Source organism: Myotis daubentonii, chromosome 17 (genome assembly GCF_963259705.1).
Source record: "Myotis daubentonii chromosome 17, mMyoDau2.1, whole genome shotgun sequence".
NCBI lineage: Eukaryota > Metazoa > Chordata > Mammalia > Chiroptera > Vespertilionidae > Myotis > Myotis daubentonii.
The window spans coordinates 9,621,567-9,639,574 of record NC_081856.1 but is presented as its reverse complement, the minus strand read 5'-3'; the positions used below and the strand labels follow the sequence as shown (position 1 = coordinate 9,639,574).

At 53.1% G+C, this 18,008-nt stretch overlaps 1 protein-coding gene across 1 annotated transcript; it reads left to right on the top strand.

Moving 5' to 3' along the window:
• The first annotated feature begins 9,299 nt into the window (after positions 1-9,299).
• Positions 9,300-17,490, top strand: TRIB1 (tribbles pseudokinase 1). The gene is made up of 3 exons (XM_059672720.1): positions 9,300-10,285; positions 12,261-12,553; positions 15,060-17,490. Exons 1-3 carry the CDS (start codon positions 9,926-9,928, stop codon positions 15,523-15,525), a joined length of 1,119 nt encoding a protein of 372 aa, XP_059528703.1. The 5' UTR covers positions 9,300-9,925; the 3' UTR covers positions 15,526-17,490.
• The last annotated feature ends 518 nt before the right edge of the window (positions 17,491-18,008 follow it).

The window sequence follows — 18,008 nt, the reverse complement described above, 5'->3', positions numbered from 1 at the left end:
GGTCAGAGGAGAAGCATCAAGCAGCACCGTGGGGTGATCGGTGCCTGTGCCCCTGTCATTGTCACCACCGCCGGACCCCGACTTCCCTCTCCCGTGCAGCTGTGTGCCCCTCTGACTGCACCCCAGGAGTGGACCAATTGCCACCTGCACCAGCTAGCTCGGGCTACCATAATTAACGCCACAGACCAGGCGGCTAAACAACTTATTTTGTCACAATCTGGAGGCCTGTGTGCATCCCTTCCCAATCCCGTGACCTCATGTGGGTGCTTCAAATCAAGTCCAAGTCCAAGGCGTGGGCCGGTTTCGTTTCTTCCAAGGCCTCTCTCCTTGGCCCGGAGATGGCCACCATGTGCTCACATGGCCATTCCTTGGAATGGGTGCTACCTGCGTCCCAGTCTCCTCTTACAAGGACACCAGTCATATTGGATGAGGCCCACCCACATGACCTCATTTTAACGTAAGGAGCTCTTTAAAGGCCCTGTCTGCAAACAGCCTCGGCAGCGTGGCTTGACTGTTCATGGATCTGTGGATACATTCACCCGGGTCTGCCGACTGCCTTGATCAAGGTGCAGGAACCCGGTCAGGTGACTCTCCACACTCCACAAGTTCACCGTCCGGTTCCAGAGCCTGTCCATGAGGGGCTTTCCACAGAAATGGCCTCTCCCTCCGGTGTGTTCCTCCTCTAGTACCTACTCCCTTCTGCTCAGCTACAGCGCTCCGTGCCGCTGCCTTGCTCCCCCCCGCTGGGAGCTCGCTGAGGACAGGGCCGCCCTCTGCTTCAGGTGTCGAACACGAAGCTTGGCACATAGTAGGAGCTCAGTAAGTACCCACCGAATGACCAATGACTCTGGCCAAGGACCAAGACCTCCCAGAGTCCCAGTTCAGGTTCATCCCAATGCACAAAATAGGAGCACTCCCCGAAGGTCTTAGGACAAGTTTTGGGGAGTTGAATCGTGTTTTGCATGAGCTAGGTAAACCCTCTCTCAAACCCACAGGGGAGGCCATATGTAGTCTTACCCCATAGGTTAGCAGAGATACCTTATAACAGTGGTTCTCAACTTTTGGCCCTTTAAATACAGTTCCTCATGTTGTGACCCAACCACAAAATTATTTTCGTTGCTACTTCATCACTGTCATGTTGCTACTGTTGTGAATCGTCATGTAAATATCTGATAGGCAGGATGGTCTTAGGTGACCCCTGTGAAAGGGCCGTTCGACCGCCAAAGGGGTCGCAACCCACAGGTTGAGAACCGCTGCCCTATCGTTTCCTACAGAGGGGGATGAAGAGAGTGAGTGGGAGAGAGGGAGCCGGAGTGGGAGCAAGCCTGGAAGGAGGCAGAGAAGGGATGAGGGAAGTGACTTGAGGTGGGCAGACCTTGAGTTCGAATCCTGACTCACAGTCTTTCTAACAGTGTGACTTTAGGCAAATTAATTAGCTTCCCTGGGCCTCTGGGTCTTCAGTCGGCAGACAGAGAAGATGATATTGATCTGTAGGGCTGTTGCGAGGGTGAGATAAGTATGCAAAGCTCAGTGAGCGACAGCGTGGCCCTTCAGCAGAGGTGGGCCCCTTCCCCTTCTCCGGGGAGGAGGCTGTCTGAACATAGACTCCGTGGACAACTGCCTCAGATTCTTGTCTCCCAGGTTTGTGTGAAGTGAGTTATAAAGTCTACAAACCCCAAGAGCTGCCCCTGCTGAGCCTGCAGCTGCCAGTTACTCAGACCAGAGGAGAACAGCCCTCCAGGGAGAGCCCAGAACCGGAAGCCGGAGCCCGGGGGAGCTGAGGGATCTGCCCTCCCGCCCCCTGCAATTCCCATGAAGGGACAGTGGAGATGCCACAAACAATTGGCGACCCGACCCGCTGTGGTTTGCCCCCAGCCCACTTAACCTCTCAGGTCACAGTCTGCAGCCTTCCCCAGAAATATGGCAGAAAAGCCACAGGCCTAGAGTTTGTTGTTGTTGTTTTATGAAAATCCCAGAAACCAAATAGCCCCTTGCATGGGGCCAGGCTGCCTTTGAGAGCAAAGGGAGGTATGCTTGGCGAGCTGCCACCACAGCCTCGTTCAGCTGAGTCCAGGAAAATGGCATGTTTGGAGAGGCAAGATGAATTCATTCAGAACAGCCTGCAGACGCCAGGTCAGAGGGTGGTAGGGTGGGGACTTTTTTTTAATAAGCAAAGGGAAAAGGCAGCCTGTAGGGTATGTGTGTGTAAATTTAAATGTAGATATTTAAATCAATGCTTATGTGTCAAGATGACTCACTGATGAGGCAGAGCTAGTGAGGGCTGACCCGGGGGCCTCCCCAAGTCCTGAGAGATGATCAACGAGTTCACAGGGCACCTGTATGAGTGTTTAGAAAACGCCTTTTGTAGGTCCATCCCTGCTGTCGCAAAAGGTACGACTTCCTTCTTTTTTACTGCCGAGTAGAATTCCGTGGCGTAGATGGACCACAGCTTTTTATCCACTCATCTACCAATGGGCGCTTGGGCTGCTTCCAGATCTTGGCTATTGCAAATTATGCTGCAAGGAGCGCAGGGGTGCACATATTCTTTTGAATTGGTGTTTTGTGTGTGTGTGTGTTCTTTTTTTATATATTCCCAGAAGTGGAATGGCTGGGTGATAAGGCAGTTCCATTTTTAATTTTTTGCAGTAACTGTATAATGCTTTCCGCAGTGGCTACACCAATGTCACCCCAATAAATTCAATAACAAAATTTTAAATAATAAATTAATTGTAAAAGAAAGGAAGGAAGGAAGGAAACGCCTTCTTTTCTGTCCGCTCAGCTCACACTGATCCCGGCAGCAGGGAAGCAGGGGCCCTTGGACCCGGTTGTAAAGCCTGGCCTGCACTCAGCTGGCCGAGCCCCCTGCCCGCTGTGGGGTGGTACCGTCCCCAGGTGTCCTACGGCCTGCCACATCTCCTAATGTACCCAGAATAGTTCCAGCATGTTGCAGTCATCTATTGCTACGTAACCAGTCACCCCCAAACACAGGGGTAAGCACTCCTGTGGGCCAGGAACTCCGAAGGGGCGCAGCGGGTGCTCCGGTCAGCACCGTGAGGTCTGGGGCCTCGGCCGGGAAGGCATGGAAGGCTGAGGCAGAGGACTCCTCCCAAGGTAGCTGCCTCGCGCTCCTGCCTGGGGTCTGGGCAGGACAGGCTCCGCTGGGTCTGTCACCCGGAGGCCAGGGAAGAACTTCATCTCCTGTGCTGGAGAGGCCCCAGGCAGGCCTTCCAGGTGACAGACCCAGAAGAGCTGGGATGTGTTGGCTGGGATGTCTAGAAGGTGCCCTGGAGGCAATGGCTGAACCGGCCAGGAGAGAGACTAGGAATCGGATCACAGACTCTGGTTTGTACGCTTGTCCAGGCCCCCACAGAGCTTAGGAGAGGGCTGCAAGGGTCACTCTAAGGCGTCTTGTGTGTGCACTTAGAATAAAATAAGAGAAATCCGGCCAGTGCGGCTCAGTGGAGGTCACCGTTCCATTCCCGGTCAGGGCACATGCTTGGGTTGCAGGCTTGATCCCCAGTAGGGGGTGTGCAAGAGGCAGCCAATCAATGATTCTCTCTCATCATTGATGTTTCTATCTCTCTCTCTCCCTCTCTATTCCTCTCTGAAATCAATAAAAATATATTATCTATATAATAAAAGCCTAAGCGACCATTACAGCGAAACGGCCGGTTGCTATGATGCGCACTGACCATCAGGGGGCAGACGCTCAATGCAGGAGCTGCCCCCTGGTGGTCAGTGCACTCCCACAGGGGGAGCACCACTCAGCCAGAAGCCGGCTCAAGGCTGGTGGGCACAGTGGCAGTGGCGGGAACCTCATTCGCCTCCACGGTAGCTCTAAGGAGCAGCGAGCAGGCAGGCAGGCGGGCAGTAAAAAGCCAGGGGTTCCAGACTGTGAGAGGGATGTTCGACTGCTGGCTTAGGCCCACCCCCCCGTGGACATCCCTCAAAGTGTCCTGGACTGCGGAGGGCGCAGGCTGGGCTGAAGGACCCCCTCCCTCTCCAGTGCATGAATTTCATGCACTGGGCCTCTAGTATAAAATAAGAGAAATGTTGGAATAGAATTCCTCTTCATTGGCAGTTGGATGTAGAAAGAGCAAGGTTAGGGGTTAGTCTGAGCAGGGTTCCAATTCTAACTTTGCCACCTTCCCACTGTGTGATCTTAGACAAGCTGATCTACTTCTCGTAATCCTTCTGGTGAATCTGGAAAAGGATGGTGATAACTACTTGGTGAGATTATCTTGAACATTAAACAAGAGCATAGCTCCGGGTCTAGCATAAGGAAGGAACTTAGTCAATTTTCATTTCTTCTCCAGTTCTTGGAACCTTATTTTAAAACTAATATTGTCTTTCTTAGATATGTCCCAGTTTTGTTGTTGCTGCTCATTCCTTTAGAATTTAGGGGCAGGGAGCATAAGGCACGCGGTGTGGCTGTGAGAGGCGGAAACGGGAGCCCCGGTCGCTCCCTGGTTGAGAATTCCCCAGCATTTAGAAGCGGGAATACTCAGAACCTACCTGGGCGTGAATGAAAATGAATCAAGCCCGAGCTCATCAGCGGCCCAACCTTATCCAGAAAAATCAATACAGGTTTCCCCATATTACGCAACATGTGATTCCTGAAAAGTTGGAGATAAATCAATGTTTTCCCCAGTTCAATATGTATTACACATCAGGTGTGAGCTCAGAATTATGCTGAGGCTAGAGGACACACACACACGTACACATGTACACACACATACACATGCACACACATGTACACACACATGTGAACACACGTACACACATGTACACACACAATCAGCTGTGATTCTTGCTTTCAAGGTTCCCACATTTTTACCAAGCCACTTTCTAAATGCACGAAAGGAGCTTGCTAATGGCATCACGTGGTAGATGCTTCCAATAAAGCTAAGAACTCTTTTTTTAAAACAATATATCTTTATTGATTTCAGAGAGGAAGGGAGAGGGATAGAGAGTTAGAAACATCGATGAGAGAGAAACATTGATCAGCTGCCTCCTGCACACTCCCCTCCTGGGGATGTGCCCGCAACTAAGGTACATGCCCTTGACCGGAATCGAACCTGGGACCCTTCAGTCCACAGGCCGACGCTCTATCCACTGAGCCAAACCTGTTAGGGCTAAGAACTCTTTTAATCTGGGAAGAATTACTTCCTGATTAACATCCTATTTTTTTATATATTTGTATTTGTCAACTTGGATTTTCACAGTGAAGGTCTTTTCAGTTCAGCATATTCAAGCCTATCACGACTATTTGTTTGACTAAATGAGCATAGTTCAAAATCAAGGCAAACCCTCGATCACATTTGTGTAGAGGTAGATAACTCAAAAATACTTTTCACATCTCTACCTATTTGCTTTCAGAAGAACCTCGAAAAGGAGGAAAAGCAGGACTTTATTATGTCCATTTCACAGGGGAGACACCTGAGATCCCTAAAGAGCAATTAGCTTCTTCAAATCAGTGTCCAAAATGTCAGTCCAGACTTTGCCAGCAGGGAAAGCCCCAGCAATGAAATCAAGATAATTTTAGCTCACTTGTCCCCTTGGCTGACCTGCTCAGGCCCTGCTAAGGGCACCCGTCCATCCTCCCAGGCGTCTGGGCTGGGAACCCTCCAAGCTCAAGCCCCTTCTTTCCCCAGCAACTTGCATCCCATCACCTTCCCTGTGGGTGACCGTCTGTCCTTGAATACATTTACTTGGCTGACACTTACTAAGCCCCCCCTCCCCCCCTTCATAACCAACACCGGGCTGAATGAGACATGGCCCCTCCTCTCTGTGAAAACAGTTGAGTAGAAAGTGCCATGACAGAAACAGGACTCAACCCCGCCTGGGAGGACATTTACCTCTCTGACTTCTGTGCTGGGAAAATCTGGGTGGTGTTTTGAAGGATGAATAGGAGTTCATTAGATTGGCAGGGAGAGGCGAGGGAATTCCAGTGGGAGGAAACAGCACAAGCAAAAGCACAGCGGTGTGAATTGGCACATTGTGTGTAGGGCCCTACCAGGAGCTAACATAGGTAGGGTGGAAGTGAGAAAACAAGGAAGGTGAGGCCGGGAAGGGAAGAGGGGGCCAGGAAAGAGGGCCCATTTTTCCACACTGTGGTGGTTGGATTTCATCTGAAGGTCCCTGCAAGGTTTGAGGCCAGGGCCTGATGTGATCAAGTTCAATTTTAGAAAACATGCTCTGATAGCTGTGTGGGGCATGGATGGAGGATATAAAGGGCACATTTTGGCTTATGCACCACTGCACCTCCAGCATCTAACAGGTGCACAGGCAGATGAGATGCTCAGTGTATGTTGAAGGGATGAATGAGTGACCCAGTTAGGAGCTTATGCAAAAACCCAGAAGGTCCTAAGCTAAGCTCACGAGAGTGGAGAGGCATGGGGAATGTGCAAGGTTTGTATCAGTCAGGAAAACCAGGCCAGGAAGTTCAATGAGAAGAATTCAATGGGAACTCTTTACACAGCTGGTCTGAAGCAGGGGTGCCCTTCAGAATCGGCCCAAGTTGTGGCAAGGAGGCCAGACCTTCATAATCACCAGTCATTGGTGTAACCTCCCAGAAAGGGAGTGTGACCATGAACAAGGTAGCTTTTCTCAGTCAAAACAATGTCCAGAAAAGGCTCCCCAGAGGCACCCAGCCTTGGGTGGACTAAATTCTCCAGTTCTGGAGGGGGAATCTCACAGCACATGGTAACAGCCACACAAAGGGGACTTCTAGGGGCTGGAGCCACAGAGGGGGTGTAGCCAGTCCCAAGCAGAGAGAGAAAGGAATAAGTAGCCACAATCCTCTCTTCCTCCCACCCACCATCTCCCTCCAGGGCCTCCCGCTGAACACGGAAAACAGTTTGCAAGCAGCAGCCCCGGGAGCTGCCCAGGGATGGCTCTGACAGCAAACCGTCTAGGTGTACCCCGGGACCCAGTGGCGCTGGGAGACAGGAAAAGGGTGGCTTCAGCGGGAAATGACTGTCAGGGATTCTGGAGTGTGTGGTGGTGCTGCCCCTCAGGGGAGGCAGTGAAGGAGGGGCGCCCCTCAGGGGAGGCAGTGAAAGAGGGGCACCCCTGGAGGAAGACACTGATGGACGATGCTAAGTTTGCCATCCAAGTGCAGATGCGAAGCTGGCCGTTCTGTGGATCTAAATACTGGCACAAATAAACATTTTAAAAATATATATTTTTATTGATTTCAGAGAGGAAGGGAGGGGAAGAGAGAGAGAGATAGAAGCATCAATGATGGGAATCACCGATTGGCTGCCTCTTGCACGCCCCCCACTGCGGATCAAGCCCACAACCCAGGCATGTGCCCTGACTGGGAATCCAACCATGACCTGGTTCATAAGTCTACGCTCCACCACTGAACCACGCCGGTCAGGCCAAAATAAACTTTTAAGACCAACACCTCAGGTGGGCTCTCTCCTGGCCACAGGACTGAGTGCAACCAACTCAGCATGGCATCGGGGCCCTTAACATTTTCCCAGAGGACTTCTGTGGGCTCAGCTCCCTGCTTCCCTTGCAGCCACTCAGGCCTCTGAGCCAACATCCCTCCCTACCTGGTCTAGCCTAGCCACCCACCATTACCCCTCCCCCTAAGCAACCATCTCACCATCCCCCACACCCCCCAGGTCAAATGCTTCCTAGATGGAGTCCTTCCTCTTTTCTCCCTGCAAATCATAATCTCTCCTTTGAGTCCCCACTGGTGCTTACCAGCTTGAAGCGCCGCCACTTAACTAGGGACTTGGCCACAGTAAGTAACTGATTCTTTGCAGGCCTCTTCCCCTGTAAAATGGGGCAGAAAAACACAAAACACAAAACCCCACAGTGAAGTGGTAATACCAAGTGAAGGAATCTGTGTAACGTGCTAAGAACAGTGCCTAACACATCACGGACCTCAGTAATGTTAGCTATTAGCATCATTTTAATTTTCATCTCTTAATCCTCAGCGTCTAGCTCTTAGTTGATGCTTAATTAGTGTTTGTTGAATGAATGGAAACTTAATATGGAAAAGGATTTATCCTTGGGTCTTGGGCCTGGTTTTAGAAAATTAAGTATTTAGCAGAAGAAGCGCAAGGACTCCAAACTGACCTGGTTCTCTCTTTAAAGGAAATGACAGATAAGGTGTGTGTCCCCCACCCCCCACCCCCTTGGAGCTTTGTGCAGAGTCTGGCACACGTTTCGTGCTCACCCAAACCACACTGCACGAACGCACGCACACGACCTGGCAGGGTTGCCCTAGCGTAGGCAGTATCATTGTCTGTGGCCAGAATGACTTCCACTCCCCTCCCCGCCCACCACAGACCCGGGACTGGCGCCGGGCCCCAGGCTCTGCTGTGGAGGCTGGGGAGGGGGCAGGAATCGGGCGGCGGCCACGTGGGCCCCTTCCGTCCGCTCCCCACATCCTTTGTTTCCCACTGGCCGCGGCTCAGGAAGCTCTTTCTGCGAGTCACCGCGAAGGGGCGGCCTGGGAGCCTGGAGAAGCTATTTCCGTTCAATCCGGGCGGGTGGCAGGCGCGGGAGGGGCGTGGAGGTGGAGGCAGCGCAGAAGGCCTAGTGTTTGCTTTAATTTCATCCAACATAAGGTTCTATTTGTGGAAGCGAACAGACGCTGAGGATTAGAACTGGGAGGGAGGCAGGAAAAGGGAAAAAAAAAAAGCCACATCCACTACCACGCACAGGTCTTCCCCGGAACTACCGCGTGGGGGTGAGTGACTGGTTCTGGAATTCATCACCTTTCCTATCCCCCTTCCTCCCGCTGCACCCGGACCTCAGCGGCGCCCACGGCTCCAACCGGAGGTTCCTAGGCGCGGGGCGGTGAGGGGGATCCCCGTGGCCAAAGGCTTAACGGCGGGGCGACAGCGAGCGGGGGTGCCGAGAACTGCGGCGCGCGCGCCCGCAGACCATTGTGCTAGGTGTGAATGGCAGCGCGCACCAATCACCGGCCACTTCGCCTCCCGCAGCCCCGCCCCTCCCGCCCACTTCCCCGGGACCCTGACGTCACGGGAACTTTCCCCCGCCCCCCTCCTCCGGCTTCTGTAGCTGAGCACCAGGCCTGCCCGGGGGCGCGCGCCGCCTCCTGCCCAGCCCGGCCCCGGGGGTGTGTGCGCGCGCCCCAGCCGGCTCCGGACGCACCACCTGCGCTGGAGCGCGCGCTGCCCGGAGCATCCCCAGCGCTCGGGCCACCCCTAGCGCCCCCGCTCCACCTCTGCTCCCCCCACCCCCCGCCTCCCCCTCCGCTCCGGTGATTGCTCGCTGGCGGCAAGGCCCGAGTCGTCGCAGCCACCTCATTGCACAACCCGGCTTCCCAACTGTTTACACAGCCCGGCCTGTGAGTGTGTGTGTATACAGCGTGAGTCACCGGGAGGCGGAGGAGGTGGAGGAAAAGGAGAAGGAGGAGTGCACTGGCCGGGATCGCTGCGGCGCACACGCTCACTCAGTCACTCTCTCCGAGCGCGTCTCGCTCGCGCACACACACGCCGGGAGCTCGGAACGCGCACACTCCGAGAGCCGCGGAAAAGTTGAGACGGCTCTCGCTCCGGACTTCTTGCGTTGGGAAGTGCATCTGATCTGCCTTCTGTCGAACCTGCGGAACGCTGTCCTCGCGGCTCGGGACCTCGAGAACGCCGGCCACCGAGACTGTCCGCAGCCTCGACAACAATAGCGGCGGCCGACCCCAGCGAGGCGCCCCGAGCCGGAGCCCGCGGGGATCTGGGGACCCGAGCCGGCCTCCGATCCCCGGACGCGTGGCCTGCGTGGTCTCCGCGTGCAACCGGAGCTCCCGGGAGCGGCTCTTGCTTTGCTCCCCGTGGGGGCCGAGCCCAGCTCCGTCTTAAACTCCCCCTTCGTGGGCTGGAATAAGTCGCAGCGCCTTCCCGCGCGGATCCCAGGACGTACAAAGCCGGGACCGTCCCGTCCCGGGATGCGGGTCGGTCCCGTGCGCTCTGCCATGAGCGGCGCCTCGCAGCCCCGCGGCCCGACCTTGCTGCTCCCGGCCGCCCGGGGCGCCCCGGCCAAGCGCCTACTGGACGCGGACGACGCCGCGGCCGTGGCGGCCAAGTGCCCGCGCCTCTCGGAGTGCTCCAGCCCCCCGGACTACCTCAGCCCTCCCGGCTCTCCCTGCAGTCCACAGCCTCCTCCCGCCGCGCCCGGCTCCGGCGACGGCTCGGGGAGCTCGCCGGGGCCCAGCCGAATCGCCGACTACCTGCTGCTGCCCCTGACCGAGCGCGAGCATGTGTCCCGGGCGCTGTGCATCCACACGGGCCGCGAGCTGCGCTGCAAGGTAGGCTCCCGGGGGTTGGAGGGTAGGGGTTAGCGGGGGGTGGGGGAATCGGTGGCGGGCTACGGTGCTCGGGGTCTCGCCTGCCGGCGCCTGGGGGCTCGAAGTTGCCACCAACGCTTGAGTTTGGGGTCAGGCAGATAAGCGACTCGAGCCAGGTAAGGCAGCGTTTGACCAGGTTCACCCTTTTGGGATTGAGGGGTTTCCGATGGACTGATATAATGGGGCCTCGGTGGTCAAGAGGAAGAGCAGTATTCCATTTGCCTTACTTCTGTAGTATTTCCTTAGCTCCCCGTGCAGCGCATGGCGTTCCATATAAGTTATGGAATTGAAATGGATTCCAGGGCCATGCCATTCCCCTTCTCTCATTCTCGCTCCCCCGCCCCTTGTCCTGGAAGGACGCCCTGCCCCGGGTGCCTCTTTGGAGCTTGGAGCAGCCGGCAGCTCCCTCGCCCGGGTTTCCAGGCACCGGGGCTCAGCTGTCCGTGGGCTCCGGTCTTGGAGATTCCAGCTTGAACCCGCGGGGAGACAAGAACCCCGTTCTCCCCAGAGAGCAGCCGGATATTGGAAAGCCCATTCCGGCTAGGAAGGCTACCTTCCATTCATGTCTTTATTTGCCGGCCAGGCTTTTTTCTTTTTCTTTTTCCTGAACATAAGGGATTCCATCCAGGAGGAGATAACCACTCCTAGAAACTGGATCCTCCAGCTCCCAGAGACGCAGAGCACTCCCACAGGCCACCCTTGGCGAGCCTCAAACCCCCGTCTCAGGCAGCCTGAGAACCCTCTGGGCTTCTCCTTTTCACCCGAAGGATAGGGTCACCCCAGTTAAAGTCGCTCTTTGCTTTTCCGCGGCTCACCTGACCCACCCCTTCCTGGGTTTGCTGCTGCCACCTACTGTCCGACCAGAGTGAAATTTCCTGGTCAAGCCCAGTTAAAACCGGGGAAAGGGTGTCTTTTCTTCTGGGTGGCTGGGGGGCTAAGAGCTGTTTGGGGAAGAGTCTCTGCGCGCGATGGGTGGGGTGCAGCGGAGGGGGAGGCGCGGGGGCAGCAGAGAGGTTTTCCTAGCTGGTGCGAGAGCAGCCAGGCCTCAGAGGCGGGGTGAGTCTGGCCGTTGTGCAACCCCTTCCAGTTCCTCTGAGCAGATAATAGCTGAATCCAGATGGTGACAACCCGTGTGTCACCGTTTCCAGTTGAGTCCTAGGATATGAGTAACTGAGCCAAACAAAAGGCTCTTACTGAGCCCAGCCAGCTTTTTGGTGGAGATACTACTCATTTCCTGGGTGCAGGTGGAGGTGGGAGTGGGGGGGGGGGGGGGAGGAAGGGATAAACAAACAAATGAAACAAACTGTGGAGAGGATCCCATATCCCGCCTGCGAGAATTTTCACTCAGGCTGCTTGTGCTGGAGCCAGACTGTAATGCAGGCAGGTTGCTTAAGGCTGCGTTGTCAGTCTTCTCTCTCCGAGTCATCTGTTCCTTCTGACTGATGACAGCTCTGCCTGCTCTCCAGTCGCTGCTTCCACAGTCCGTGCTCTCTCTGTGCTGAGCACTTGGGCCTACAGGAGGCTGTGCATTTCCAGGGCCTGCTTTTCAGCTCCTGGACGTCCCGGGGGGCACTTGGTGCAGCATCGCCTGCCAACAAGGAAGGACCACGGAGGGCCGGGACTTGGGGGCTTAGCTCTCGGAGCTGATGGGCTCATGGAAGGTGGGAACTTATATAGAAAACTTTTCTTCCAAACCTTCCATATGGTAACCTGTTGGCTATTTGCTAGCCCAGAGCCCTGGATGCTGCTGGTTTGGGGTGTTAGGAGTAGCCGGGGTTGCCTCAGATGGGGCAGGAGAGATAAGGGGGGGTAAATGAATGGGCCCTCCAGTCAACCAAAGCCCAAAGATTGATAGAGAACTGCAGCCCAGCCTGGGATTTGGGAGGTGGCCTCTGCTTTTTTTTTGCCTCCTAAGTGGGTCAACTTCTCTCTGCAGGTGTTTCCCATAAAACACTACCAGGACAAAATCAGGCCTTACATCCAGCTGCCGTCACACAGAAACATCACCGGCATCGTGGAAGTGATCCTTGGGGAAACCAAGGCCTATGTCTTCTTTGAGAAGGACTTTGGGGACATGCACTCCTACGTGCGAAGCCGGAAGAGGCTGCGGGAAGAGGAGGCTTCCCGGCTCTTCAAGCAGATTGTCTCTGCCGTTGCCCACTGTCACCAGTCGGCCATCGTGTTGGGGGACCTGAAGCTTAGGAAATTCGTCTTCTCCACCGAGGAGAGGTGAGCAGCCTCCACAGCCCCTCCCGTGGCCTTTTGGAACCAAAACGAAGGTGCAGGGCGAGCAGTTAGGTGCCGTGTGTTGGCTCAAAACCACACCAAAGGCTCAGTTGTCCCGGTTCGTTTCCAGAGTGCTCTCCGGAGGAGCCCTGGCCACGGCCGGCTTATTCTGCACCTTGTGGATGGGGCTTGGGGATACCTCGATGCTTTTGTGGGATGTCCTGTGATGGCAGGACACCCCAGGATCAGGTTTATTCTCCGTTGTTGTGAGAAAGGTCAGTTCTTCTGGGGGTAAATGTCAGCCTGCCCTTCACAACCTTGACTCCCAGAGGAAGTTCTCAAATCCTTGTTTTCACTGAGTGGGTTGTTTTTTTGTTTGTTTGTTTGTTTGGGTTTTTTTGTTTGTTTGTTTTTTGTACCTGGAAGGTATCACAGAGCTAGTGAGACAGTCGCATTTGCAAAATTCTGCCCTCCCCCACACCGCATTCCTGTCCCATCTCACTCAGGCTTGGCTCCTAGTATTTTCTTTATATTCTCTGGTGACTTTGTGGGCATCTTATTGGGTTATGTCTTTAGAAAATAGGCACACTGAATAATAAATGGAAGTTGGCTGGAATTGGTTGCTAAATATAGATCATGGCTTACCTCATAGAAGACAAGACGGGCTTGGTAAGAGAATAATGAGACCTTTAAGATTCAGAATTGAGGTTTTAGACAAGAGAATTCAGGAAGCCACAGGAGAAAAAGCTTACCTGATTTTAAGAGGTAAGCCACATCCCTTGTGGAAAGATTAAAAGCAATATTGTTGTAGAATTGTGGAGGTGGCTGTGTGTTGTTTATTTGGTTGTAGCTATTCAGGTAAGGCTGATCCCAGCTGTGATTTTTCACCCTGAACTCCAAACCCTATGAAAAAGTACCGGTGGGCACGTGGTGCAAATGTACAGACCTTGTAATATAGAAACCCACACCTGAAACCTGTAAGTTCAGGTTGACCAGTGTCACACTAATACATTTGATAAATGAAAAGAAAGAAAGAAAGTACTGGGTTGAGTTACCAGAAAGCATGGCTTTGTATCTGACCTTGCAAGAATTATTGGAACATACCGATTAGCAAAGAAAAGCAAAGTGTTTGCAATGGAGAAGTTTCTAATTCCCGGCACATGCTCCTTTGACATGGTGATGTATTTTCTGAAACATGCCTTTCACACCTCTTTACTAGCTTTTGAAATCCGCATTGCACAGGCGAATGTCATGTGCATGGAGTTTGGCAACCCGAGGGTTAAGCAATGGCAGGCTGACACTAGCGTGTAACCAGCACAGGTGCAGGGTTTTAGTGCAAAAGCAGCCAATCAGGGGCAGACAGTGCGGGTTGAGTCATATTTTCCGTTTACAGAACCAATGGGTATTTTACATAACGACGGGGAGGTCAGGTTGAGGACACACCGAAGTTAGCACACGCATACTACACTCCAGGGAACAGGAAGGCAGGAAGATAAAAAAAAAAATCCAACCAGACCTTTGAGAGGAAAAGGAATTGACCCATTAGCCAGTACCAAATGCTTGCGTTTAACTTCACAGCAAGCGACTTATTGCAACGGGCTGTTTCTGAGAAGCAGACGGGGGCACAGGTGCCACCAGATAGCAGAGGTTCCCCCGTGGGTCCGAGAGACCTGGGTGTCTGGATCTGGATAAGGGGGCCCCTGCAGCTTCATGGAGGAGCCTTGGACTAAAGACTTCCAGACGTTCGTTGTTACCTGGACAGGTCAGCCTCCACTCCGAGTCCATATGCTCAGGTGTTGCTGTACCCTGTGGGTAGTTGTTTTAGGGCCCCTGCAAGCAGCTGCTTCTGTTTGCTCATATGGCCTCTCTGTCCAGGCTGAGCGTTCTTTGCAATTAAACACCTCCATAAATGTCATGGACCTTCCTTGCACCTTTCCCGGCACGTAATCCGTTCCCTCTGTGTGTGTCTATCAGTGTAAGTAGGAGTGTTGACAACCTGTGGGCAACAATAGTGACTCTGGGCTCTGTGTTCCGTAATGCAAAGTGCGGGTCTGGTAGCTTTGGCCGTCAGCGGTGTGATAAGGACGAGATCAGCTGGGGCCCTCCGTGAAGAATAGCATCTCCTGCTCTTCTCCGCCAGCTTTTGTAGAAAATGTCAGCATTCCCTGGAGACCAGCTCCCACTCCTGCAGTGTGCACTTGGTGTGTTGTGCAAGCCCTGTGAGGAGATATCTTCTTAGCTCAGGCGTAACGAAACGATAGTATTTGGGGCTTTGCATCATACGCTCCAGCCGAGGTGCTCTCTCCATACTTCGCAAACGTCTAATGCAATTTGCACTGGTTTGTGAAATCCCGAGTCCTGGCGATTGCAGGACACTGCTTACTGGATGAAGGGGTAAATGGCATTCCTTGGGCCTTGGCAAGGGGTGCCTGTGGGCGCTGTTTGTGGGGAGGGCTCTGTTTTGCATAGCAGCTGATCCGGAAGTAATGGCTTGTTCCCTCTCCTGCAGAACCCAGCTCCGACTGGAGAGCCTGGAAGACACACACATCATCAAGGGGGAAGACGATGCTCTGTCAGACAAGCACGGCTGCCCTGCCTACGTGAGCCCCGAGATTCTGAACACCACGGGGACCTACTCCGGCAAGGCGGCGGACGTCTGGAGCCTTGGGGTGATGCTCTACACCCTCTTGGTGGGACGATACCCCTTCCATGACTCAGACCCCAGTGCCCTTTTCTCCAAAATCCGCCGTGGACAGTTCTGCATTCCTGACCACATCTCCCCCAAAGCCAGGTGCCTCATTCGCAGCCTCCTGAGGCGGGAGCCCTCCGAGAGGCTCACCGCCCCGGAGATCTTACTCCATCCCTGGTTCGAGTCCGTCTTGGAACCTGGGTATGTCGACTCAGAAATGGGAACTTCAGACCAGATTGTCCCAGAGTACCAGGAGGACAGCGACGTTAGTTCCTTCTTCTGCTAATCCCAGAAACCTCAGAAACCTCAGAATTCTCACACATGGCATTTCCATTTCCAAAGATGGACAGGCCTTTCGACGCGGTGCCAGCCAGACCTGCGATGGCGTAAAGACTGTAGCCCCTCGGACTGCTGTGTGGAGTGACTTTGTGCATGTGAGCAGTGTGCCCTCTGACTGGCTGCCCTGCAAAGCTGTTTCCCTTTCGTCGAGCCCTCGCCGACTGTCCCTGTGTCGGATTCGGGGGTCTGCATCTTCTATCGGTGGCAAAGAGTATACGTCCTACAGCATGGACTCAAGTGACATGAACATAAGGGAGAGGGAGTGGATCGCACAATGGCATTTGGGACAATAACCCATTTTCACGGGGTGACAAGTAATTTGGGCCAATACACCTGCCATCTTTGAACTTGTCTTCGGTAGCTAGACTTGCGCTATCTCAGCTTCTCTGATTGGAGAGTTCTTTTTTTTTTTTTTTTTGGTTTGGTTTAACACTCACCCTTCCTTCACACACATTTAGCAATGACTGCTCCGCTCTGGGGCGGACTGTTTTAGGAGCATGGGAGCCTGCCTGCACCATGAACCCAGACTCTCTCCTCTGTTTCCCGCCAAGACCTCAGTGCACTAATGCCTTCGTCCTGACCTTGAATCCTCTCCCACTTCACTCTAAAGCAAGCATGTCAGACATGCGGCCCGCCAGCCACGAGTTCGACACGCTTGCTCTGAAAGCACTTACCAGCTAATGGTGAGGTGTCACAAGCGATTCGAACACCTGGCTACGCCAGAACTCTGAGCTCAGAGACACTGCAGGTTGTTTTAAATGATTTGAGCACTTGGAAACCGTTAGATTTTTTGGTTCCTCTCAAATATATGTTAGCATTTATCTTTTACTTTTCCCCCAGCACCGTCTCAGGGTGGAGTGTTTTGTCTAAGAGGAGAAAGATACGGAGTCTCTCCACTCCTCTCTCCCAAGAGCAAACGTTAAACTTCAGAGAACGTGTATTTTGGGTGGTTCTCAGACCAAGCCCCAGAATGACACTTTAACCAACCCCCTCCCCCTCCATGGATATGGTCTGCCCTTGGCATTGTGTGTGTCTGCAGTTTTTGCGTGATGGGTTGTTGATATTTCTAACGTGGTGTGGTTCATGAATACATCTGTATACTCAGCATCTGGAGGAAATAGCAAACCCCAAATCTTTAAAGTCGGAAGGGACTTTACGAGTCATCTAGTCCTACTTCTTTTTCTCTTTCTGCCACCTCCCAATGCAGAAATCCCCCCCCCCCCCCCCCCCCAGCTTCTTTGACATCTGCGACTCCAGTTCTCTGAATGCTTCTAGGGACGGGAATTCACTCCCTAGAGCTTCACAGAGAAACTGCAACTTGCATTAAAAAACAAATACAGATGAAATACCAGTCAGTGTCTTGGACAGGACTGAAATTAGGTGGTTAAACGGGTAAACCAAACATACTGTATTTTGAGAAATGGCACAAAAACAGGCAGTCATCTTTAAGGGCTACGCCTAGGCAAACTACTAACATGCGTTGTTAAGAATGCCGTGTATACCTCATGTACTGTGTACTTTGTACAGATATTTTACCTTTTATACATATGTTCGATATTGTTGTTGTTGTTTTGGCTCTGAGGCTTGTTTTGTTGTCTGTGTCTGTCTGAATAACCTGCGTGTCTAAAACCACGTGAAATGTGAATGATCATTGGCAATATTACCTTGACAGAATCATGGGACTCGGACAAGAGGGAGGACAGAGGCCTCTGTGGCACTAACGCTCTCGTGGTTGCTCGACTGTTGTATCTGTGATACATTACCCGGCTGAGGACTCTGGCCGGGCTGGCCGGGGCTTCTGCCCGGAAAGCTAGAAACACTAGATCCTTCCTGTACATGTGTATATATGTGAACAGTGAGATGGCTGTTTTTGACTTGTAGAGAAATTGTAATAAATCTGGTTTCGTAAGTAGGCGCTGTGTTGTCTTTTGAGTGCAGCCTGCCCCTGCCTTGTACACTGTCATGCCGGGGGATGCAGGGGTCTGGCCTCCAGGCTTAGAATCTCCTGGGGGAAACGGAAGTAGACAGATGAGGGTTATTAGATATGATTATTAATATGACGTTTGGCAGGATCCATTCACTTTTTTCCACTGAAGTGGGCAAACTCATGTAATGGGTGAAACCCATTGCGTGGAATCAGGTTGGCAAGGGCTATGGGTTGAATTTAGAAAGAGGTGCAAACATAAATAAGCCTTGAGCTGTAAGCATCCCTCTGGCTTTTGGTCTTTTTTTTTTTAGGTCAAAGGCCCTTGATAATTTGGTGAGGGCTATGGACACATCTCAGAAAAAGGTATATATGCGTCCCCCAGGATTTTGCTGTAATTTCAGATGTACATCCCTGAAGGCTTCCCAAGGCTTCCTGTTGAGAAGTGCCCTCTTCCCACCCACTAGACTTCATTTAAATGGCTAATTGAGGCATTTCCTTTTTTC

Coding starts and splice junctions, on each gene's coding strand:
- TRIB1 (XM_059672720.1), top strand. CDS start 9,926: ATGCGGGTCGGTCCCGTGCGCTCTGCCATGAGCGGCGCCTCGCAGCCC. Junction 10,286..12,260: donor GCCGCGAGCTGCGCTGCAAG/GTAGGCTCCCGG, acceptor TTCTCTCTGCAG/GTGTTTCCCATAAAACACTA. Junction 12,554..15,059: donor GTCTTCTCCACCGAGGAGAG/GTGAGCAGCCTC, acceptor CCTCTCCTGCAG/AACCCAGCTCCGACTGGAGA.